The sequence below is a fragment of the Ictidomys tridecemlineatus genome, chromosome 2 (assembly GCF_052094955.1).
Source record: "Ictidomys tridecemlineatus isolate mIctTri1 chromosome 2, mIctTri1.hap1, whole genome shotgun sequence".
Lineage (NCBI taxonomy): Eukaryota > Metazoa > Chordata > Mammalia > Rodentia > Sciuridae > Ictidomys > Ictidomys tridecemlineatus.
Window position 1 is genome coordinate 133,186,932 of NC_135478.1, and position 26,460 is coordinate 133,213,391.

At 40.5% G+C, this 26,460-nt stretch overlaps 1 protein-coding gene and 1 pseudogene across 5 annotated transcripts in view; one reads left to right on the forward strand and one right to left on the reverse strand.

Annotated features, from left to right (window-relative positions):
• Nucleotides 1-26,460, reverse strand: part of Hecw1 (HECT, C2 and WW domain containing E3 ubiquitin protein ligase 1) — a 405,199-nt gene that overhangs the window by 44,124 nt on the left and 334,615 nt on the right. For all 5 annotated transcript variants that reach the window (XM_040291866.2, XM_021722298.3, XM_021722299.3 and 2 more), the window contains 5 exons: nt 21,723-21,806; nt 21,228-21,337; nt 14,299-14,419; nt 13,327-13,440; nt 12,130-12,282 (listed from right to left, as the gene is read on the reverse strand). In XM_040291866.2, the coding sequence (XP_040147800.2) occupies nt 12,130-12,282; nt 13,327-13,440; nt 14,299-14,419; nt 21,228-21,337; nt 21,723-21,806 (582 nt within the window). The remainder of the gene's footprint in view (nt 1-12,129; nt 12,283-13,326; nt 13,441-14,298; nt 14,420-21,227; nt 21,338-21,722; nt 21,807-26,460) is intronic.
• On the forward strand, nt 18,282-19,008 carry LOC101969643 (prostaglandin E synthase 3 pseudogene; annotated as a pseudogene).

A 26,460-nucleotide genomic window follows, 5' to 3' on the forward strand; every position in this document is an offset into this window, starting at 1 on the left:
CAGTTTGATAGATTTAAAGTGATAGACCATTTATTCTGCATTTCCCTGACCATGGGGAAAATTAAAATTCTCTTTATGGGTTTGTTCTTCTTCTTCTTCTTCTTCTTCTTCTTTTTTTTTTTTTTTTTTTTTTGGCAGTACTAGGGATGGAACTCAGGGCCTCATACATGCCTAGGCATTCCTCTACTACTGAGCTATCTCCCCAGCCCTATGGTTTGGATTTTAAATGTCTCCCAAAGGCCCATATGCTAAAGGTTTGGTTGCCAGCCTGTGTTGCTACTGGGAGATGGTGAAGGCTTTAGGAGGTGGGGCCTAGTGGAGAAAGGTGACTAGGGATGAGCCCTTGAAGGGGATATTAGCATCCTGGCCTCTTCCTCTCTCTCTATTGCTTCCCAGCTGCCATGAACTGAACAACCTGCCAGGTACTCGCGCATACTGTGCCATTAGAGGTCCAAAATGACAGAGCCAAATGATCATGAATGAAATTGTAAACCAAAATAAAATTTTCCTTCTCATAAATTGATTGACTATGTATTTTGTTGCAGTGATGGAAAGTTGACTCATTTGGGTCATTTCCTCTCTGTTTTTTCAAGTTGTTAAGATCTCTCTAAAGTCTGTGTTATGCACTTTAAATCTCTGATTTTCCTGAGCTGCAAAGATTATTTTTCAAAACCTTCTAAACACTAGCCAGTGATCACCACCACACATTCTGTTGTTTTTGAATATTAAATAAAGGCAGGTATGGTGGTGCAAACCTGTAATCTCAGTGGCTTAGGAGTCTGAAGCGGGAAGATCACAAGTTCAAAGCCAGCTTCAGCAACTTAGCGAGACCCTGTCTCAAAATATTTTTTAAAAAGGACTGAGGATGTGGCTCAGTGGTTAAGTTCCTGTGGTTTAATCCTGGGTACCTCCACCACCAAAAAAATCAAATATGAACTATAAAGTAAAAAATATGTACCAAAATAATAAAAATATCACCTTAAACATTTATCACCTTAAACTAGTACAGCAGCCTATTATTTTTAAGGCACTTTCCCATTTGAAAAAAAATGACAAGTGACAAAAAAGAAATAAAATCAAGGAAAGGGTGGGAATTTTGCATCTAAAACAGATTTAAGGGAACTAAATTTTTAAGGGAACAAGAAGCATTTAGCATTTAATTTACTATAATCCTTCAATAACTACAGTCTAACATTAAAGAGCTTAATAATAAAACAGGTACAAACCAAACCAAACCAAACAAAACAACAACAATAACAACAACAAAAAACAAACCAAAACTTGTCTTCTGACTTGTTCATGTTTTTTTAGCCATGAAAAGTATTTTAATTTTAATCTATTCAAACATATCTTTCTTTTCTTATAGATTCTAGGGTATTGATCTTGATTAAAAAGTTCTCCACCACTCAAGGTTTCTTGAGTCTGTTTTATGTTCTCAATAATGTTTATGTTCTAGAATATGCATACAATCACTTAGATTTTTTTGGAATAAGTTTTATTTTTTGTGTGTTTTTATATTAGAGCAGAATGAGATATCATTTTCTTTTGGTTGCATGGCCAATTGCACTGGCGTCATTAACTAAATTAGTTCATTCTTTGCCAACTGGAAGTCTTCTATACACTCTGAAAAAAAACTGGGTTAGGAAATGGGCAGGGGGGACCCAGTCACCACTGATCATGCACACTGCATGCTGGCTTCTCACCTAATTTTTGCCCCACAGATTCATCAGGGAATTTCTAGGAAGGCTATTCAGATTCAGCCAGATGGGACCAGAAAAGCTATAATAGGATGTAGAAGAGAACCCAGAACTGTTGTTGCTGTCAGGTGGGGCTGGGAGGAGCTTATCTGATGCTATACTCAAATAAAAAATGCACAGTGAGCTCTTCTGTCAGGGGGCCCTGCAAGTTGAATGGCTAAGAGACATCCACCAGATCTCATAATATTGTGGTTTCTTTCTACTAATTCAAGACCCTGCAGAAAGCAAAGCATAGTTAAAGTGTGTTATCCAGGACTTTTTAAGTTCCATAAAACTCTACAATTACACTTAATACCCACTTGGCCAAACTCTAAACATGCTTAAAGGAGCTTCCCTCCTCCTCCCAGCTCCTCTTGCTAAAGACCTGAAAACAGAAGATTTTTACCACCCAAGTAGTATCTGCTTGGAAAGGGGGAGAGGTCAGGGCTGGGGCAGAAGGGGGTTATGTACTTATTTTTCAATTGTAAAAGGGCCCCTCTGAGACATTTTGATTTGAGATGTCTGAAAATGTCTGACTGTAACACTGATAGGGTTCGATTTGTCATCATTACCAACACAAAATGAACACAGAAACCTTCTGGTGGCTGCTCAGAAACTGAGGGAACAGTCAGCCTCAGATTTGAAACCTGGCTTCTGAAAATAATTCTCACACTGACAATTATGTCAAGAGTGAGTCATATCACAGTAACTTCTTAAAATGATACATGTTAATACCTAAAACAAACAGAGCATGTATGACACTCTGGCACATTTCCTAGAAATAGAAAAGAAATTTAACTATTTTAATTGCTTAGACTTCCACACATCTTAGATTTTTTTTTTTTCTGGAAAAAGTGGCATTTGAAATGACTGACAGAGAAACAGAATTTTCAGTGATTTCAGAGACAGCAATTGGTAGGAACCTAAATGACACTTAACAATAAGCATTGCTTTTCTGAATTCCAAACATTCTGAACTAAAATTGAAATGAGATGGAAACCCTCATAACGAAGAAGTTTTAATTGAGTATCTGACTGTCTGTCTGTCCATTCATCCATGCATCCATCCATCATCCATCCTCCCTTCTTCTCACTCCTTTCCTTTCTTCTGCATGTATTTACTAGTGCCAAGTTTCTGATTAGAAAATGTGCAAGCAAGACTGATTCCATAAGATTTTTCTTATAGGGGGAGAAAAACTAAAAATGAATTATAAGTATATAATAGAAATATATAAATATATTTTATTTAGATAGTAAAATATATAAATATATTTTATTATTCTGTCAGTATAATAAAGTAGGATGTTAGGTTGGCAAGTTATAAATAGATGGGTTAATTTAAATTGAGTGTTCAGGGAAGGATGTTAGAGAAGGGGATGTTTGAACCGAAATATGAAACTTTCTTAACTAAGCATAGTAATTTAAAAATAAAGGCACTTTGCACCATTCATAAATTATATTAGATACAAAAATAAATCTGGAGATTTCATATTTCATGCATAGTTTTTTTAAGAGAGAGAGAGAGAGAGAGAGAGAGAGAGAGAGAGAGAGAGAATTTTTCTTTTCTTTTTTAATTTTTTTAGTTTTCAGCAGACACAACATTTTTGTTTGTATGTGGTGCTGAGGATCGAACTTGGGCCACATGCATGCCAGGCGAGCGCGCTACCACTTGAGCCACATCCCCAGCCCTCATGCATAGTTTTTTATGGCTTCATTTGAATATATGAGATAGATAAGAATTTTTACCTGATATTTTCTTATGTATAATTTTGTAGGAAGTGGAAAAATTTCAATGGCACAAAGTTTTAGTAAATATTAATAATGTTGACATGGTAAATATCACTGAATCTGGGCCTGTGGCCACTATGACTCATTTAGGTTATACAGAAATGTCGCTTAAAATAGAAGGTACTGTGCTGGGTTTGGTGGCACTTGGGAGGCTAAGGTAGGAGAATCATATGTTCAGGGCTAGCCTCAGAAACTTAGTGGGACCCTGTCTTAAAATAAGAAATAAAAAGGGCTGGGGGATATAGAATCCCTGAGTTCAATCAATCCCCATTACTGCCAAAAAAAAAAAAAAAAAAGAAAGAAAGAAAGAAAGAAAGAAAGAAAGATAATGAATGAATGCTATAAAAAGATGAAATGGTAGATTGATTTTTTAAAAAAGTTTTCTTTGCACAGATAAATGTGTTGGCAGAATTTTGGGTGATTACTAGTATCTTTTTTCTTTTCTCTTTTGATACTGGGGATTGAACTCAGGGGTCCTCGACCACTGAGGCATATCTCTAGCCCTATTTTGTATTTAATTTAGAGACAGGGTCTCACTGAGTTGCTTAGTGCCTCACTTTTGCTTTGAATTCCAGATTCTTCTGCCTCATCCTTCTGAGCTGCTGGGATTACAGATGTGCGCCACTGCGCCCAGAATTAGTATCATTTTCATCTTCCCATTTTTTTCATATACTCAATCTCCCACCATTTATAATCTATCACTGTTTATAATTCATTCTCCTTTCAAAATATCTTTCCATTCCCACTGCTTCTATTTTGGTTCTTTATTATTATCTCTTCTGAAAATTATTTCAGTAGTCTCTTAAATGACACTCCTACTGTCCATTCCAATTAATTTTCTACTTTGAACCAGACTTGATGTTTTGATTTTAAATACAGATCAGGACCTTGCTCTACTTTAAAAACACGTTTGGCTTCCTACCACTGTCATCTTCATGATAAAACTCGAACTCCATCCTACTAGTAATGGTCATCCTCTACCGGATATCATTTCTGTTCTCAGGCAACTGTTCTCACTCATTTTCCAAAGGTCCTTGCACCAAAAGGTGGTACAGTACACTGCAAATTGCTCTAACAGATGTTTGGATGGCATTTGCCATATTGTATTGTCATTTGTCCAATTATATCCCTTGACTTTGCTTTTGTACAGGGGCTAGAGCCTGCTGATGAAGCCAGGATGCCTGGGCCTGTGATGATCTATCTCTGTGCCTTTGGTTATGCTCATTTTCCTCATCTGTAAAGTAGGATAACTCAGTATTTGGATTTTAGTGTTGTTAGGTAAAACCGTGTAGAAGAGTGGCATGGTATATTTAGTAAGTTCTTAATGGATACTTTATTATTTAGTTTTATTACTAACTTCCGTTTTCCCAGAGCTACAGTCTAAATGCAGCCCTCAAAAGTTCATGCTTGTGGAGGTGGGAACTTTGGAAGGGGCCTTGAAGGCTCTGCCCCCATGAATTAACACACGCATGGATTTGTGGATTATACTGGAAATGGCTTTGTTTTAAAAATGAGCTATCTTTGGTCTGATGAGTCTGTCTTATCACGAGATGCCCCTGCCATGTTATGATGCAGCAAGAAGGTCCTCAGCAGAAGTCAAGCAGTGGCCGAGGTTACGCCCTTGGACTTCGCAGCCTCCAGAATCATAAGCTGAACAAACCTCTAAACATTACCCACTCTGTGGTATTCAGTGATAGAAACAGAAATGGAATGACATGCAGTGATATAAAATCAACCCAGGGTAGGAATAAAAGAATAAAAAGAGTGGCACTTGGGTGCCTCATCAATATGCAAATGACAGCATCATAATCAAAGAATGGATAGTTCAAGATGCCTGTCCTCAAAGACATATACGGTAGACACATAGCTTAGTACTTCGTGAGATTTCTAGTGCCTGGGCTGTCATGGTTAATTTCAATTCTCCTCTCCTCTGCCCCCCATGAGTTTCCCACCTTTTTCTGCTTTGTGACCTTGGGGACTGGACCCTGAGGACTGCAATATCTGGAGATCCTTTGCTTTCTGGTTTATGGCTGGATTTGGCTGATGGGACCAGAGGAGGGGAGAAGAGGATGAAGGGTGTTGTTTCCTGGCTTCTTCCTGAAGTGGTCAGACCTGGCTGGGGCAGCGTCCACTGGCACCACAGATCGTGTGGGAAGACCCTGCCAGGCTCTAGCTTCCATTGAGCTCTCCTTACTTTGTTTCCTCTCTTAGTTGACCTGTGTGTTTCCACTGCCAACTTTGACAGGATCCCTATCAGCTTGGAACATCAGTGACATAAGTAGGTAATGAAACAGCAATTGCAGAAAGTCCCTTTAGGCTAAAGGGGGAAAATGGATTCTTTTTTTTTCAGTTTACTTAATGTGTGTAACCCAGAATTTTCACTGTATTTATGTATATTGGTGTCTCTGAACACCTGACTGGAAGAAAGGAAAATAGATGTAACTGCTATGTCCCATTGTTTGGGGCTTTTGATTTAGCTGGCTCTAGTCCAATGGATACAAAGCCCACACACAAGAAGTACGAAGCCACAGAATTTCAAGTCCCTTTAGTCACAGGGAAACTTTCAGGGGAAGGACGTAGTGACTGAAGCTTCTCCATTGGTGCCCAGTCTGGAGGCAACTGTTACAGAAGCTCATGTAGTGGAAGGTAGAGGAGGAGGTTTTCCCTCAGTAACAATAGCACAAGCCAGCCTGCAGAGTGGGTCCCAAAAATGCAAAGCCCCTAAAATATATACTTGTCTCTGACATTGCAAGGGCTTTAGAATCACAGATGATAATGAAAAGTGTGAATTTTGAGCAATTAACTGCACAAGGGAGAGAGGAACACTCTTTATTTTAATATACCTAGAACAAGAGAGACTGCTGTAATCTGTGGAACAATACTTATTTATGTGCCCAGTAGTCAATGAATGTTGTTTGCAACGCCAGGCATTATATTAGAGTCAATTAAGACAAAATCGTCTTTGGTCCCATAGATCTTATTTCTTGGAAGGGAGTCAGACAAAGCAAATAAGAGGATGGGACACAGAAGGTCAGTGAAGGAAAAAGGAACAGAATAACACAAACAGATAAAATAGACTAGTGCAAGATGCTTCCTCCAGCCACACCCGAGTAAGGTTTCACTCCTGAGTGATGTTTAATCCTCTGAAGCTTATCCATCTTTGCTATGTTTATTTCTGGTCTGTGGTCATGTTTCTTTTCCCAGAATAACGAGAAGGTGGGCAGATTGTGTAGATCCATTTCCCTCCTCTGCCCAGACTGCATCCGGCCCTGACTTGTCCTGAGTCAAAGACAATCTCCAGCTTTGCAAAGTGAGGACGGTGCCCTGATAAGCCCTATAATCTTTGGTGTCTCTGTTTTTATAAGGAGTGGTATACAGGTTATGATGATTGCCATCTTCCTGTGTCCCGTGTGAATCTTGTGATGAACTCCTGTGGAGGGAGGAAGGAAGGCAGGCAGCAGCCACACCCGCTCTGCTGGAGGTTGAGATGCATCTAAGGCAGCAAGTCAAGGGTGACCGGATTTGAGAACTCAGGATTCTGGTTTTCTCAGTGTCATGGACATCCTGGGTGCAAAAGTGACAGCAATGGGTCCTTAGGCAGAAGCTGCTGCACTTGCTTGCTGCTGTCAGCTTGTGCAAGACCCAGAACAACTTCATCTAGATCTCAGCTATCCTAGTCATCTGTTTGTTTAAATACTGGACAAAGAGCTCATGGAACAGGAAATGCAAAACTTGTGAATTTTCTGTTAACCCATTGGGCACAAGCACAAGAATGGCTTTTAGTAGGCAAATAAAGGGAGTAACTTCAGTCATGGTTTTGTTAAGATCCTTATTCAAAGCCAAAGAAAACTCTGTGCAAGTGGCTCAATTCCACTCAGCTGTGGCTGTGACTGCGAACAGAAAACCTGTTTCCTCTCGGCCATTCTGAGGTTCCCATAAGAGAATAGCCCAGTTCTATATGGAAGTTCATGATGCACTTGGATGCCTTCCCCTGGGAGGTGTATGGCCTTGCTCTGCATTCCAGTCTCCTCCATCAGCTCAGGACTCCAGCCACTGAGGCGTTCAGAGTGGGAGCCTTGAATGAGGTCCTCTCACCACTTCATAGCAAGTCACCATCCAATGTGCAGGCTGAAAGAAACTCTCAACTGACATGAGCTTGATTTAGAGATGGCTAGTTGGTTCAGAAAGCCACCTTGTTTGTGGGACACCCCGCAAACAGCCTCAACATACGTGAGAATGTCAGTGGAAGCAAGTCAGTATGCTGATGTGCGAGGCCAAGTCCTCCAGCAAAGGAGACAGAGGTTAGTTGGCCCTTGAAGGCAGGCACTTCTGGGTCTTCCATTCAGAGGACTTGGCTAGTTCTTACAACATCACTGGCTCACTCGATTTCCTTCCTCAATGCCATAAAGGATAACGGACATATCTTCAGAACCTCGATGGCCTCTTAATGCACAGATGAGTGAAAGGCTTCAAAGCCAGGTTGAGAGTTGGGGAATGGGTAGCTGGTAAGGCACCTTCTCAATGGAAAGTGACTGAGGTTGCTTTCAAGTCGGTGTCCCATCAAATGTGCAGGTCACACAAGACCAGTGTGTTTTCTGTGCTTTTCCATTAGGCCTTTGCATCTGGCCTTATTTTGTGGCCACACTGAAACATGCTTGACTCCATGGTTCCTTCAGAATGTTGAGTCCCATTCATCTCACTGTGCTGCTTGTCCTTGCTACCTTCTGCCACCATCCCAAATTCTTGATCACATGCCCTCTTAAACTGTTGAGAGCCACAGCCAAAGGGGCCCCAGCAAACTTCCAGCTGCCAGCAAACTTCCAGCTGCCGGCTGATGATTGGCTCACAGCGGCCCCAGCAACATCTAGCTGATTGGCTCCTCTGCGGTGATGCTCATTGGGCTGTTTCCCTGCCCTTTCAGACCACGAGCTGCTCATTGGGGGACTTCTTTGGCTCCGCCCACATGACCCAGCCAATCGGCCTCAAGAGCAAGAGGATTGTGGGAGGTGGAGAGGCTTGTGTGGGTGAGAGGCTTATGGGAAGCCGGTGGTGGCAGTTGGGCTCTGAGGGTTTTTTCCTGAGGAGCTGTTTTGTTTGGCGTTTGTAGTTCTAAAAATAAAGTTAGTCTCTTTTGACAAGTGGCTTCTAAATTGTGCCCAGCCAGACTGCGGCATTAAACACTCTTATTCCCTGGATGTCCTAAGTGACAACCTCCCAATCCTTTGCCACAGACCCTTGAAGCCCCCATTCTGTTGTCCATATCCCTTCTTCTGCCTCCATTTCTTGAGACTGTCTTCTCCCCTCACCACAACTGGCTGCCTCCTGCCTACTTCCTGCCCCTCCAGGCCCCCTTCATTTTCTATCACATCCTCTCAGGCCCTGAGCTCTCTGGCCAACTCCTTGTAGTATCCCCTTATGGATTCCTTCACTCTGCTCACCCAGCACAGCAGAGCTGTCCACACTCATTGTGGGCCTCAGTTCTGCTTGCTGCTGGCCAAGGTCTAGTCCCATTTCCCACAGCTGAGCCAAATCCCAGCTGGTGTCTCCCAAATCTCAATTCCCAGCCCAGCTGCTCTCCTGATAGCTGGGACCATCATTCTAGTTAGGACAGATAGATCATATTTACCACAGAAACTATAAATTCTGCATGTCAAAGAGTGAATTCGTTATCTTTCCTCTAAATATCTTCTACTTCATATAATTCTTATCATAGTAGTATCCATTAAGACAATTGTGCAGCCAAAAACCTTCAACTTAGTTCATATTCCTCTTTCTCCCTCATCTCAACAGTCAGTGAACACCAGAGCTCAATCTCTTCTCCATCTGAGATGCCCCTCGAGTCAGTCCCCTGTCTCTTTGACAACTCTTCTGCCTAAGTTCTGAGCTTCTGTATCACCCCTTGGCTTAGCCATGGTTTCAGAGATACTCTACCGTTTCCAGTCTTATCTCCTCAAAATTATTCTCTACACTCTGGCAAGGTTTACTGTTTTTGTAAGGGATAAGACTATCTGATTCCCATCTCTGTCTCCATCTTCACTTGTGATTGAATATAATCCAATGCATAGGGATGTTCTCCAACTTAAGATGGTTTGACTTATGGTTTTTTAAAAATCTTACAATGGTACAAAACTAATATACATTCAGTGGAAATTGTACTTTGATTTTGAATTTGGATTTTTTTTCCCTAGCTGGTGATATGAACTCGGAACCTTCCTCTCATGCTAGGCAGAAGTATCGAGTACAGCTCCCAGTCAGCCACATGCTCACAGGGTAAACACTGTAGCAGGTTGTGTTGCTAAGCAACGATGCTGCACAGGTTCGATGTAGTAAATGAATTTTTGACCTACAACAAGTTCAATTTATGATGGATTTATTGTGACATAACCCCATTTTAAGTTGAGGAGCATCTGTAGATGCATCATATATCTACCTCAGGCTAACACATAAATATATATATGTAGGTATGACTTAGCGTTTAAGATTATTATAACTTTAATTGTTGGTTTATTCATGTGTTCCTCCCACTGCTTGGTTTTGAGGGAAGAAATCTTATTTCAGCTTTATACCCTCCAAACGCATAGCATTTGCTTCATTTATAATTGTTAAATTAGTGAAGATATTCCCCACAACACCTAATGGGGTCCCAAATGGCATGATATTTTGTGAAAGTATTTCTTTCTTGATTGCTGATTTGAATGCATGACCTCTAAGACACTATCTTAAATTTCATGCTCACCAACTGGTAAGAGAATTGAGGAGTTATATTACATATAATGCATGTAGATACATGTAATGTATATATTCTTTTTTAATATTTAATTTTTAATTTTAGGTGGACACAATATTTTATTTTTATGTGGTGTTGAAGATCGAACCCTGTGTCTGACACATGCTAGGTAAACACTCTACCACTGAGCCACAACCTCAGCCCAATAACACTCTTGTGTGTCATGGGTTATGATGCTCTCCACTGTCAGAATGGAGCCTCCTGAACAGGACCTAAGTGAGAGCTGACATTCCATTCTCAGGCCCATGCATCCCTTCCTGTGGCTGCTCTGCCTGCCCCCTGCCTGTGTGTTTCTGCCTCACAGCCCTCGTCATCTAATTACTGACAAGGAAAAGGAGAGATAGGAAGAGACAAATGGCAAGTTTGTTTTATCTTGTTCCAAACTTGTCCTGTGAACGCACTCCACCCTTACTTAAGAACTTCAGAGCAGAACGTGTGTTATGAGAGAGGAAGGCACGTTCCAACATCTGGAAGCTCTATGTGGGTTATACTGATGCTCTGTTACAAAACTATGGGGACTTGGGATTCTAAAGCCAGCCGTAAAGAATGACTTTATGACATTCGCTGGTAAATGGATGGATCTGGAGACTATCATGCCTAGTGAAATAAGCCAGTCTCCCAAAACCAAAGGTCAAATATTTTCTCTGATATGTGGAAGCTAAACCACAACAAGGGATGGGGGGAAGATTAGAAGTTCCGTGGAGTAGACAAAGGGGAATGAGGGCAAGGGAAGGGAGATGTGAAAAGGAAAGGCAGTGGAATGAATCTGACAACCTTCTTATGTACATATATGAGTCACCACAGCAATCTCACCATGGTGTACGCCCATATGAAATTAATTAAAAAAATAACTATGGGTAAATGGCAGAAAGATCAATAGAGGGAAGGGAGCAGGGGGTGAGGAGAGGGAAGGAGAAGGAGAAGTGCTGGGGTCTGAATTAGAACAATATATATTCCATGCTTGTATAATTATGCCAAAATGGATTCTACTGTCATGTATAACTAAAAAGAACCAATTAAAAAAATAAAGCCAGATAATACCCTAATAACTCCCTTCAATAGCAGCATAAATAAGATGTCAAAGAGTCCACATTAGCTGTCTCCAGTCCACATTAGCTGTCTTTCACTTCCCTCTTGATAAAATCATCTTGGCATGAGATCATGGATAATTCAGACAGGCATGGTGGTGAGATAGCAGGAAAGTGCATGCATCCCAGATGTCCCATGCAGCTTTCTGGATTCTTCTAATATCTGCATCTGAGGTCTCTTTTTTCACAAAGCTGTACAGGATTGATACTTATCTTCTTACATGTGTCAGTCATTGGTAATGAAATGAGTCAAGAGAAAGCAACCAAAGAGATACTTGATTTTCAATTCAGAAGTCTGCTCAGAGATCATTTGACCCAGCAAATTTATTTTACAGTAAGATGCGGAAGTCAATGCTAAAACCACTGGTCAAAGAATTTTAAACCCATGAAACCTTCAAGATGTCTCCACTGGGGATATCTTATGATTTTAGTAAAATTTTCAACCTGTATGACCAGTATCTTCTTATTTAGTGTATTCTCAGAAGGCAATTATTCTATCTTGCATCAATTTGAAGTTGCTATGTTATCAGTGTCTCAGTGATGTATCATGGCATCTGGGTAAAGACTACAGACTCTTGCATCTAAGGCTCTGCTATCTACCTACTCTCATCACCCCTCATAATATCTGGCCCTTGTCTCTGAATGCAGTGACCTCAGAGAAATGCTGCTGACTTTTGACTAAGAAATATAAGAATTCTCAAACACAATAAAGTGAAAATTATAGACCTTACCATTCCAGGTGGTTTTCTACAAACGCAGACATGGGGCTGATCTGCACCGTGTAAGTATCATTTGCAGAGTACTCAAAGAGTCCGTAGTAAGGGTTGAAGAGCTCCTGAGACAAAAGGAAGAAGAACTCTCGAGAAGGACCACTGTAGTCCAGGCTGCAAAGGAAGAACAGGTCCAGGAAGCTCATTTTGTGTCTGAAAGGGGAAGGACAGTCTCTTATCCAGATTCTAGTAGGTTCTTTTGGAACAGGGCTGGGGAAAGCAGAGACCAATCTCTGTTCTTTATAGTGGATCTTAGTGGAATTAATTTATGGTACTTAATGAGGTTGCAGTAATTGGTGTAGGGGTGCTTCTGAGCCAGATGTTCATGAGTTAACTCTATTTTTTGGGGTTTTTTTTGGGGGGTATTGGGGATTGAACTTAGAGGCACTTGACCACTGACCCACATCCTATTTTATATTTTATTTAGGGACAGGGTCTCACTGAGTTGCTTAGTGCCTTGCTTTTTGAACTTGTTATCCTCCTGCCTCAGCCTCCCAAGCTGCTGAGATTACAGGTGTGCAGTACCACGTCCAACTTCATGAATTAACTCTTATGGCAATGGTCCTTATCAGTGTTTCCAATCATTTAATACCTAAGGGATAAAACAGACAGCTGCCCCATTATAAAAAAGGGAGATCTGAAAGAATTTCATGTCAGAGTATGTGTGTGTGTGTGTGTGTGTGTGTGTGTGTGTGTGTGTGTACAGAGATGAATGAGAAAAACTTCCAAGTGCATTCTGATGTGTGATGTGCCCTCTGAGAAGGGGCTTACCCTCCACACTTAAGTGAATTCCACAAAAATACATGAAAAGACTGGTATGTCGTTGCATTTCTGCACTCCAAAAGGAAGAGTTTTTTGCTTAGATACTCAGAAAAGTACACCACCTGCAAAGTAAAGACCCAGTGGCTAAGGAATGTATTTGTGGATTATACTTCAACGACATAAGCTCAGACTCTAGGACACGTCAATAATCTTAGTTTTTGAGGAATATGAAACCTAAAGTTTGGCAACATCAAAGACCTCCTGGCAGTGCCTGATCTGAATGGCCTCAGAGCATAGGCTTAGAGCATCTTGCTTTTTCTTGAGAAAAAGCCCCGTGAGCCTGAGGCTCTGGTCTGCCCATATCAAAGAATCTGCATGAAACTCCTGGTTCCTCACCCCTCCTCTCCAACAAAGGTGACGTAGAGCTTGTTTCTCTGGAGCTCCTTCCGGGAATAGGCCATCACTTGATTGAAGGTCCCCTCCAACAAGTGGTCCCGACGAATAATGAGCCTGAGAAGAAGAGGTGGTTGTGAGGGGTGGCTCTGGAGCTGGGGTGCGGGACAATGTTTCCTGTGAGTTGTTAAGATCAGATTTATGGTCTCACCCGGCTGCCTCTCTAGTGAGAGGGGAAAGGGCAAGATCAGTTCACTTCTCAAAACAGGTAGACAAGGAAAACGTGGACACTTATTATTGGGTACCTGCCATCGTACTGAACTACTTTAAGATTCTTTCTAGAACTGGGGATGTGACTTAGTGATAGGGCACTTGTCTAGCATGTGTGAAGTCCTGGGCTCAATCCCCAGTCCAGGGGAAAAAATGAGTTTTTTATTTTTAACAATAATTCAAAAGGATGCCTCTTAAATTAAGAGATCTCTTAAGTTGGGTTCGTAAGTTTGGGCTCAGCTTTTCAAGGTAAAAAATAGTAAACCCAAAAGGTAGAAAAAAATCACCATTTTACTTGGACTTCAATTGCAAAGTTATGAAGAGTCCACAAATTTGACCAATGAGTTAAATTTTGCCCGAGGAATAAGTAAGAGGAAAATAACATTTTTTAAAATTAGGTCAAGATTCTTTGTTTTGTGATTATTGACATCACATATGCTTTTGTCTGAAATCTACTGTTCTTTTTCTCTCTCCTTCGCTTTTCCTTCTCCTTCTCTCTCTTCTCTTCCCTTTCTACCTCCCCTCCAATTTCTTAAATTCCTTTCTTCTTTCCTTCCAACTTCCTAACTTCCTTCCTCCATTCACACCATACTTGCTACGGCACCAAGGTATCCAATCTCAAAAAAAAAAAAAATGCAAAGATATAAAAGATAAAGGGTTAGAAACCTGTCATTGAAATTCAGTGCCAAGCACTGAAGCACTCACTTAATTTTCCCTGGACCCTGACCAAATCCTTTGGCTTCTAGTTTCCGATAGAAATTGCGGAGCTTGGCCTCAAAGTCTCTCCGATATGGTGAAGGGGCTCTTGCACTGGCTCTCTGTAAACCTGCAGAGGGAAGCACACAGCCTGTGGGTGAGACTCTTCATCTAAGAGCAAGTCTGCAGAGTGATGGTGGAGAGGGACTCAGCAGAGTCCCGTGTCCTCACGGCCTTCTTCTCTAAGGAGTTCCCTTCATTTCCTACAGTCCTTCAGTTATACTTTTATGGTAAACAAAAGAGGAAAATGACTGCTGTGGAATATATCCTATGTCTATTCAATTATTTCAAGTGGTAATTTTCTCTAAAAGTACCCTGGTGGGCATTATCTTGGCTTCATGGTACGTGGATCATCTGGAACAATTAACATAAATTGAACTAGAATAAAATTTTCCTGTAAATTGCAATATTGCAAGAAGTGATTGAAACTAGAATGAGGGACAGGACTTTAACATGTGTGTTTGTCATGCTTCTACATTGATATTGATGCTAGGAAAAAACCTCTACCCTAGGGCCCAGAGCATTTAGGAATTTATATTAGTTACCTTGCATCAAAGAGCAAATTTTATAACAACATCAAGGATAATTCACTGATTCTACATAGATGAGTTTTTTTTTTATCATTAGAGAGCTTTGAAAATGCTTTACTATCATTATACACCTTTTAACAAAAAGGGAAATGGAAAAAGTAACATTCTTATCCCAAGTTTTACAGATGGACCAAATCATGGTTCACCCATTTAATAAGTATTAGTTACTTGTTATATTTAGGGTACTAAATTTATAATCTAGAGAAAACTTATATGACTAAACTCACAGAAATGAGTATGTAATTACAGTTTGAGATGAGAGCTATCCATGAAGGAAAGGAACACAGTTCTTTGAGAATACAGAGCATACCTGCCAAGCCCAGGAAACGTTCCCTGGAGAAGAACTTAAGATTGGCCTAGACACCCTTCAACAGATGAATGGATAAAGAAAATGTGGTGTATATACATGATGGAATATGACTCAGCTATAAAGAAGAATGAAATTAAGGCATTTGCAGGTAAACGGATGGAGATGGAGAATATCATGCTAAGTGAAATAAGCCAATCCCCCCCAAGCCAAAGGCCAAATTTCTCTGATATGTAGATTCTGATCCATAATGTGTGTGTGTGTGGGGGGGATGGCTATAGAAGAATGGAGGAACTTTGGATTGGAGGGGAGTGAGGAGAGGGGAGGGGGTCTGGGAATGGGAAGCATGATGGAATGAGACAGATGCTACTACCTCATGTGCATGTTTGATTGCACGAATGGTGTGACTTTGCATCATGTATAGCCAGAGAAATGGGAAGTTGTACTCTATTTGTGTACAATGAGTTGAAATGCATTCTGCTGTCATGTATAACTAATTAGAATAAAGAAAAAAGAAAAAGTAGGCCTGAATTAGATTGAATGTGTCAGGAAAGTTTCTCTTTGACTAAGAAAAGAAATAATCTGGGAGAAGAACAGTGCAGGAAGAAGATTAGCAGATGCAAAGGTCCTGAAGCAGAATGGAAAGTGGTGCTTTGGTTTGTCGCACAGGATTTGAAGGCCAAACTGATGCATAAACAAGGCTTGAGAAGTGGGCAGGAACCACATCATATTAGGTAAGGTACATTTGTTAAGCAGTTTTGTTTTATGCTAACTGTAACAGAAAGCCATTACATGGGGCTGGTATGATGTGACTTGAGTTATGAAAACATCAATCTTCCTGCTATAGAGAGAAAAATGTAGGGAGGACCAGGGTATATTTCCACATTGAACTGGGCTAGTGTCAGTGCAGCATAAATGTTGAGGAGTGGACTGATTGGAGATGTCTTTATGGACAAAGAATTAGATGTAAGTAGTGAGGGAAAGGTGGACCTCAGATTTCTAACTGAATGAACTTTGGTGACATTCACTAAGATGGGGAGTTGTGGAGAAAGAATGAATTTATGGGGGAAGATCATGAATTTGGTCTTTGGAGCTACCTGAGGAGGCAACTTAGGGGAAGAGTGAGTGGTGGTTAATAATAGTAATAGCTGCTGAAAGATCAGGGAGGAGGCAGAGACTTACACATTGGGTTGAGTGACCAGAGGTCCTGGTGACCTCAGAAATGTACATGACCTCCTCTCATGTATGGGCGTGAAGAAGAATAAGATGTGTGCAGGATTAGTAGGCTTGTAGGTTTGGTAACAGTCACTGGAGGAAAGTTCTGTTGGAGGACTTTTTTCCCCCAGTGGAGTAAACTAGAAGGAGATAAGAAGGGGTATTGAGGGTTGGAGGTTTGAGGGGAGTAAAAGTGTCTGAAATAGTAGTAGAGGGGCTCAAAGAAGTAAGCTAGGGTTTTCTTTTGGGTGTTGAAGGTCCATGTGAGTTGAGAGGTGATTAACTATTTGCCCAGGCAAGTGAACTGTTCAAGAGCACCTAACTGCAGATGTGCATAAGGGAGACAGGAAGGCTAATCTAGAGGTGGAGCTCTGCCAGCAGATGCAGATAAGATGAAGAGGACCAGTGGAGTTCAGGGCATTGGCAAGGATGTTCCTGAAACAATGAACCACAAAATCTATGCTGGATAGAAAGGAGAGAATCCCATGCACTGGTGATCGTGGCGAAGCCAAAGAATGGTAATAGGCAAGAAGCAGAATAGGCATGTTGGAGGGAAGAGGGTGCTTAGATTGGCAATTTATGAGATAACAAGGTCAGAAACATGACTGTGGGAACAAATGACTGAGGTGGAGCAGGAACAGGTTGCTGTAGTCAAGGAAGTCCAGACCCCAAAACACCTGGAGTGTGAGGGAATCCACAGTTGCCAATATTAAAACTGAAGGAGTAGCCTTGGTGAAGGACTAGGCTTTAGGATAGAGGGAACTAGATCACAAGTCTACAAGTGCAAGTATAATTTCTGTCCAGCAGATTAGAGTACATTTTATAGCATGACTTTAACTACTGTTGGTACTACCACTATCCCTGTGATCACTCCTCGTTTTTCCTAAAGATTTATGCTTCACCAGATACTTTGATATAAACTTCTAGAGTTCTCTATCTCTGCGGCACTCAGGCAAATTTCAAAAAGGGCTATGATAATGGAAATTGCCAAATTTAACACAAAAATATCTGGGTTGCGTAACCTAGGACCACATGGTCAAGGCTGGAGAATTAAAAAAATTAAGTACTTTGACAAAAAGAATTGAATGATTACCTAAATTCACGGCATCAGTAATGTCTTTATTGGCAAAGTTGATACCTTTAAAAAAACTTAGCAAAATAATTTTCATTTAGCCAACAATGCTTTATTCTCTCTCTCTTTTCTTTTTGCAATATGATAGCTCTCTCCTATAATAATGTTTAAATCCTGCTGTGTGGCCAAAGGTTTTTTTTTTTTTTTTTTTTTTTTTTTTTTTTTTTTTTTTAGACCAAAGTGTAGATATGTCAGCAGATGTTTCTACAACAACAGGTCATCGTGCAGACCAATGGCTCCCCCAAATGGAAGACTGCTCCTCCCAAATAGGTGCACACTGGAAATGTTCGATTGTCCTGATGTTGGCTCTAACAAAGCTCCTGGTTCTCCTTTCTCCCAGGCAACAGGATTTCAGTTATGTTATATGTCAGAGGGAGCAAGCCCTGGTCATTTCATAAGCAGTGTCCATGGTACACTTGTTGGGTGGCTGTGACAACAAGGAGACACTGTCTTCAAAATGGATTTTATCAGTTGGCAAAACTACTTTAAGAGATATTCTGAATGGCACAACTTGGATGAGTAATACTAAAAGACATTCCAGCTTTGGAGACTTAAGGAGTAATGTTGAGTGAGACATTCCTTTCAAGACATAGAACCCATTGCTAAATTTTCTCTTTGGCATTTTCCCACTGGCTTCAAAAATCAAATTTGGATCCTGACTCCTGAGGTTGTGAGATAGAAAGTTCCTATGGTTTTAAAGCTGCTCTCTCTGCCAGTGCATCTAGCCCGCTGCTGCCCTTGCCTAAGGGGAAGGAAGATTCCAGGCCCTGATCCTGGAGGAACCAGATTCTTCAGCAGTCAACAGAAGGGTCCCCCTGCCCCATTCACAAAGCAGCCTGCTTTTGCAAAGTGATACCATCGAAAGGACTATATTTTCATTGAATTTTGTGTTGAAGAGAGTAAAGATGTTAATGTAAATTTTGAAAAATCCAAATTTACTTTCAGCTGTCTTGGAGGAAGTGATAATTTTAAACATTTAAATGAAATTGATCCAAATGATTCTAAGCATAAAAGAAGGAACAGATCAATTTTATGCTGTTGACTAAAAGGAGAGCCTAGCCCATCATGGCCTAGGTTAGCAAAAGACAGGGCAAAGCTTCATCAATGGCTGAGTGTGGACTTCAATAATTGGAAAGACTCGGAAGATGATTCAGATAAGACTTGTGTGATTTTGGTCATTTCTCTGAGAAACAGACGTGGGTGAACCGCGTGGGTGGTGATGAGGATGTAGATTTACCAGAAGTAGATGGAGCAGATGATGATTCACAAGACAGTGATGATGAAAAAATGCCAGATCTGGAGTGAGGAATATCGTCATCGCCTGGATTTTGAGAAAGAAAATTACTTCTCCATAAGATTTCATGACTGAGAAAATTCCTGAGTTGATAGCTCTCAAGACAGTTATTTGCTGCCTTTCACCCATTTTTTTCTACCTGTTTTTTAAATTTCCTTTTTTAAAAGGCTTCACTAAGACTTGACAATAGACCATTATACGGGGCAAATTAAGTCAGCTAAGGTGCTATCCTTATGCACGGACATTTCCCAGACTTCCATGAAGCTGTTGAGATCCTAGGCAATTGACACAGCAGTTGTGATAAGTAAAAACATTTCACCTAAGTCTCCTTTACTTCGTAACATAATTATCGACATGATAGGGAGCTCTCCACTTAGGGAAAGTCTAATTAAATTTTAAGTTTTAAAATATGAATTCAGAGTGGTTGAAACAAATTGGCTGACATCTTAAACAGATAACCTACCTCTCTTCTGATGTACCCTATAGGATTGTTCCAAAAAAATTTACTGCCTATTATTGTATGTGATTATTTGTCAGTGTTCCACATGCATCTTAGCTAAAACTAGTGAAATTCCCTTAACTTAGATGGTTTTTGAAACCTATACATTTGGTATTGTTTGGCCCTTAAGCTTTTACAACTCTTAGCCTGGAGGATGAAGAAAGCTGTACACTGTTGCTTGAGAATCTGTACATTTAGACCAGATTTGTATTTGGACAGTCAATATGACAAATGAGTGAAAAAAATGTTGATACACTATTGGATTTTTTTTTTAATTTCTTTTTTTGATTCAGCTGAAAAACCTCAACTTTATTTCATGACAGTAGAGATTTTTAAAAAAATGTCTACATTCTTTCTAGTAAACTGTTGGAAGATTTAAAAAAATAAAGTTATAAAGGAAATTCGGGGTTACTAAAGAAAGCTATCACAATGTGATAATGCAAATCAAATTCAAAGGGGGTGTTATGATTTGGATATGAGGTGTCCCCAAAAAACTCCCCTGTTAATGTAGAAATGTTCAGATGTACAGAGCTGTAACCTAGACAGCTCATTCTAGTTTGAGTGGCTGGATGGTAACTAGAGGCAGGTGAGGTATGGCAGTGGAGGTAGGTCACTGGGTTGTGCCCTGGAAGGGTCCATCTCCCTTATGGCCCTTCCCCTGTCCTGCCTCCCTGCTTCCTTACTGCCAGGAGCTGTGGCCTCCCCCAATGATGTGCTGCCTCACCTTGGACGGAGCTGTCTATGAACTGAAACCTTTGATACTATGAGCCCCAAATAAACTTTTCCATCTCTAAGTTGTTTTTCTCAGGTATTTGGTTCACAGCGATGTTAAAAGCTGACTAAAATGGGGGAAATCTCTAATACTGATCTGATTTGGAGGTATGGATTTCACCTCTGCCAGTCGTCTTGATGGTTCCAGGAAATGTCTTTTTTTTTTTTTCCCACTAAACATATATTCCCCCTTTTGGAATAGAAAAATACCCACAAATTATTTTTATATAATTCTCATACACAAAGGAAACAAAGGAGGAACAATTATACATGGTGTAAGAAAATCCTTTGGAATCTTTGTGGAGACATAACAATGGTCTCCAGGAAATAGGTTACCATAATTGGTATCAAATAGAATTCTAAATCATAAGGGGACTGTTTCAGAAAGAGCCTTCCCTTTGAAATTCTTGGAGAGTGCCTTGGGAATGCAATAGCAATTCAGAGCAGGAAAACAAACTTGTTCTGTAAGTGGCCATATAGTAAATATTTTAAGCTTTGCAAACCACAGGACTTCTGTTGCTGTTACTCATGTCTGCTGCCGTAGTGTGAAAGCTGTCATAGAAAATACATAAATTACAGGCATGGCCAGGTTCCAATAAAACTTTATTTATGGGCACTGAAATTTGAATTTCTTATTGTACTCATATGTCCTGAGTGTTTAAAATTTTTTTCAAGCATTTAAAAATATAAACCCCATTCTTGCTTGGGGGCATTATAAAAACAGGCAGCAGTTTTCAATACTTAATTTAGAGAATGCTTTTTTTTTTTTTTTTTGGTGATACCAGGGATTGAACCCAGGGGCATTTAACCATTGAGTCACATCCCCAGCCCTTTTTAATATTTTATTTAGAGACAGAGTCTCACTAAGTTGCTGAGACTGGCTTTGAACTCTAGATCCTCCTGCCTCAGGCTCCCAAGCTGCTGGTATTATACACCTGACCTAGAGAGTGTATTTTTTGATCAGGAAATTAAGAAGGACTGAAAGAGGAAAGACTTGAATACAGTTGCCCATCAATTCTTTTCAGCTTGTAGAAACACACAGGACTACTCATAGGTCATTCCCAAGTTACCTGGAGAGTTCTGAGGTGAAGAACAGGGTGAACAGCGGGGAGAAAAGCTATACCCGGGGTGGAAGGCAGCCTGCAGGGGTACATAGGACATAATCTCTTCTTCAAAGAGGCTGCAGAGTTAAAAAAAAAAAGTTAGTTCTCTGTTCCCTGAGAAAGTGAATTGGCTAATAACAGTTAAATTTCTTAACAAGCAACAAAAGCAATTAGATTTATATATAACATAAAAGATAGGCACGCCTTGCTGGCAAATTCTCAGCGTTTCTTTTTTAAAGCCCTAACTAATCCCATAATAAAGTCTCCATCAAGAACTCTTTGTAGTTCTTGGTGCCCCATCACAAGATGGACAGCAATCACCAGTGTGAGAACACTACTTCAGTCCCAAGTACTAGACTCTTCTAGAATAAAGAACAGGTATTTCATTCTGGCCCTTTTCTGCTGTGGTGTGGAACTGCTCCATGCAGCTTTTCTAGAATTTTTTCAGGTACAGATCCTTACCTCAGCAAAATAACTAGATCTGCATCACAGGACAACTTCTCAAGCCCATGATTACCCTCGGTCCGAATATAATGGATTTTCTCCCTAGATTAACGAGGAAAATAAAATGAGAATTATAAACCAATACTTAAGCTAAGGTATAAATCTTTTTTTGTATCTTGCAATGTGACTGAGTAGCCAGGGCCTAATGTCCAGTGCATTTTGTGGTACTCAGAACTCATCTTGCAGGCTCACAGAATGCTCTATAAGGGGTGGCTTTTTCTCAGACTCACACTGGTACAGAATCTGAGGAATACAGCAAAGTCAGGACCCCAGAGAGCGAAGATGAATGTGGAGCTGGGTCAGGAAGTGTTGCTAAAGTACTGCTCTGGGCTTATGGTAAATTTGAAGCCATGGGAAGATAAGGAATGGAGAGTTGCTTGGGAAATCTTGTGGTTGATGATAAAGTTATAATGCTACACTGGGCACAGAGGATCCAGACGAGAGTCTCCCTGGTCAGTCAATACCCAGTGATCCACTCCTCTATCTATACCCTAAGGACTTAAAATCAGCCTACTACAGTGATGCAGCCACATCAATGTTTTTAGCACCTCAATTCACAATAGCTAAACAGTGGAACCAGCCTAGATGCCCTACAATAGATGAATGGATAAAGAAACTTTGGTTTATTGGAATATTAGTCAGCCTTAAAGAAGAGTGAAATTATGGCATTTACAGGTAAATGGATAGAATAGTAGAATATTATGTCAAGTGAAGTAAGCCAATCCCCAAAAACCAAAGACGAAATTTTTTCTCTGATAAGTGGATATTGATCCATAATGGGGGGGGGCAAAGGAAGAATGGAGGAACTTTGGATTGGACAGAGGGAAGTGAGGGGTGGGGAGGGGTATGGAGGCGGGAAAGATGGTGGAATGAGAAGGACATTATTACCCTATGTATGTGTATGATTGCACGAATGGTGTGACTCTGCATTGTGTACAGTGGAAAGTTGTGCTCCATTTGTGTACAATGAATCTAAATACATTCTGCTGTCATGTACAACTAATTAGAATAAATTAAAAAAATACCCAGGGATCAATTAATCTGTTTAGTTACAGCTCACCTATTGTAACCTTTTTTTCACAATCTCCAACTTCAACCTTGCAGATTATTTCAAATAAGTGTATGGATAAGTAACACTTATTTTGATCGAATTAACCTTGTAATTTTCTTCGCTGATATTATTCAGATCCAGGCCTAAGAATCATTCATTTGTGTGTGTGTGTGTGTGTGTGTGTGTGTACTTCAAAAGAGTGGATTATTTTGCCTTTCTTAAAGAGGATACAGCAGAAATCTGGGAAAATTTAAGGACTGATTTTTTTTTAGAAAAATTATTTAAGCTTTTTTTTTCCTTTGTGTTTCAATTTTTATTTTGAGATAAATTGAAGTTCATGTGCAATTGGAAGAAATAACACAAAGGCATCTTATAAACCCTTCACTCAGTTTTTCCCAGTGGCAACCCAGGAATGGATGGGTTTTTAAAAAAAATCTATTTTCAAACAGCTGGAGATAGAACTTTTCCCTCTGTCAGATTGAGAATCTGAGAATTGAGAATTCATTGAGAATCCAAATCTTTACCATAACTTTTATATTTTCAGATGGAAATATAATCGACTTGACACTTGGTGTGGGGATTTTTTAAAAAGGGAAGGGAAGGGGAGGGCTAGGGATGTGGCTCAAGTGATAGCACGCTCGCCTGGCATGCGAGGGGCGCTGGGTTCCATCCTCAGCACCACATAAAAATAAAACAAAGATATTGTGTCCACCGAAAACTGAAAAATAAATATTAAAAAATTCTCTCTCTCTTTCTCTCTCTCTCTCTCTCTCTCTCTCTCTCTCTGGAAATAAAAAAGGGAAGGGGAACTTGTTGGCCTCTTATAAAGACATACTGTGCTCAATCTGTTATCAGTTCCTTGTATCATTGCTTCCACAATATCGCCCACACTGCTCCTTCCTCTCCATCTATGTTTACCACGGTCCATGTGACCATCATGTCTTACGTATGTTGTCTCCCACATAGCTTCCTGCTCCAGTCTAGCTATTCTCCGTAGAGAAGCCCAACTAGTCATTAAAAATACAATCATATTTCTTTCCCGCTGAAAACTCCTTAATTGCTTCTCCAGTAAAATTGCACTTCCAATAAAAATCCCACCTCCTTCCAGTTATTGCCAAGATCTCCCTGTCCAAAGTCACCATGGTCTTTCCACCCCACCCCATCTACCCCTGTGCCCAAAAGCCTTTCTTTCATTCCTCACTGACACCAAGCTTTTCCTGCCATGGGGACTTTGTACACTCTCCCTGTGTTCCAACCTTGCATCTCAGGAACAACTCTTTCTCATCCTTCAGGTTTCAGCTTAAGTACCACCTACTTGGCAAAAGTCCTCCCTGTTTAGGATGTAAGTCCTCTTCCTCTGCAACCGCACTTTATCCCTCTCACTGAATTCTGATCATGACATTCACGGCACTTAACACATTATTTAAATATTTGGCTTAAAAATAAAAAACCTCCAACAACCCAAATCTTATCCATCATCTGCCTCTCTGAGTAGACTGTAGATTCTATGAGAATATGTCTGGTTTGCTTGTTACTGCTTAGATAAGCCCTAGCACAATCCCAATTCAGGACAATTGTATAATAAAAGCACTAGTGGCAGGAAGGAATGAATAAATCAGGACTGCTAGGCACTCCTTATACATAAGAGACGTCATTAACTCTGGGTTTTTTGGCTCCATTTCCCCCTCCATGTGTAGCTTTTTAAATTCACTTATGTCTGCTGAGCAGTTTTCTGAGAACACATTCTTTACCCCCTAACCCAGCAACGGCTTTTGTGGACCAAAGACATAGATTCTTGGCTCCCCCAGAAATGGCAAAACAGGGGTCATGATCCCCATTTGAGGACCAGAGAAAGTTTCTTTGGGTTTCTGGTGAGAGGAGGTTTTCTTTTCAATTCTTGCACATTTATGGATCTCACATTGCTTTCAAAGGGAGGAAGGATTCCCCTTGGAATCCCTTGAGGATTCCCTAAAATTGTTATGAGTCAAGCAGCTGTGACTAGCTTCCTTGGTCTCATGAGCTAGACTTCTCCAAGAGCAAGCTTTTGTGAACTTTTGAATGCCACGGCCTCTAGGTCTCTCCTAGTCACTGTGGGCCTGCTGTTTCTGATGAGATATTGGGTTTCTCAAACTGGGGTCCACAGTTTCCTTAAGGTCCATTAATTGCTTGAAATTATCTGCACAAGATTTTCATTTACATGTGGGGGAGAATCGAAAATGGCTTTCATCAGATTCTCAAAGGATTCTATAACCTTAAAACGGCTATTAGTTTCCATACTAGGTGATTTCCAAAGTTCTTCCAATTCCAACATGCCCTGATTTTAGGTGCACTCAGCTGTGAAAAATTATAATTGTGTAATTCCATACCACTTCAAAACCTTTAAGCATTCTTGAAGTTTGTTAAAATGTGATATTACACAGGAAGGTTAAAAACAGTTCACTTTTCTCTGGAAATGTATTCTACTCTTTTACATAGGGGATTAATATTTTTTTTAAAACTTTCCTAGAGATCAAAATGATACTCTAGTGCCTTTGGTCAATTTAAATTCCTCTAAAAAGTACCCAGTAAACTCATGATTTAGTGGTAGAACGAGTAAAAACAACAACAAAATGTTCAAGTGCAATCATGTATCAGAATCACTTTAGGTAGTACAAACCCCATGGAATCCTTTGAGGATTCCCTAAATTGTTATGAGTTAAAGAGCAGCGTCCCTGGAAAGGCCCTACATGACCAAGTAAGGCAGGTCATTCTTACGAGTTGAACAGGGACTGGGGATGTAGCTCAGTGGTTGCTCCCTAACTGAACATGTGGGAGGACCTAGGTTTGATCCCCAGCACAGACAAAACGGAAAAAAAAAAAAAAAGTAATGTTTCCAATCTTTAAGTAGAAGATCAGGTTCTGAGGGACAGAGCAAATACAAAGATAAGGAAGTTGAAGGCCCTTCTCCAAAGGACTGACAGTGTGTAGGGAGACAAGCAAATGACAGAATCCAAGAGATCTAAAAGTATCTGAGAGGTGCAAAAAGAACGCTATTAAAACTAGAAAAGAAAAATACTAACGTCTGCCTGGATCACTGAAATTTTACATTTGATCTGAGTCTTTAAAAGGAGCTGAGATAATCAGGTGCAGTGGTGCATAGCCAGCCTCTGCACTTAGCAAGGCCGGAAGCAACGTAATGAGACTCTGTCTCAAAATAAAAAATAAAAAGGGCAGTGGTTATGGGACCCTGAGTGAAATCCCTGGTACCAATTAAAAAAAAAAAAAAAAAAAAAAGAAGGAGGAGGATGAGATGCCCTTAATGGAAAAGATAGCAGGGGCTTGTGTGGTGGAGGCAGAAACCCTTGGAGGATAAAACAGTGCAGAGGGAGAGTTAGGTGAGGGCCAGACTTTGAAGACCACGGATGCTGTGCTTAGAAATCGTGACTTCACTTCATTCACAGGGAGCTCTGTGAGCCTTTTTGGAGGGCAGGGGGAACACGGTTTGGTCTGTGCTATCAGCAGGTAACTCTAGTTGTCATGGGGTGGGTGGTAGGGGATATCTTATGAGAGGCCCTTGTGAAATCGAGGGGAGAAATGATAAGGACCCAAACTTGGGCCCTGGCAGGGAGAAGAGAAAAGGACTGGAAGAGAGAATGCACAGAGGTT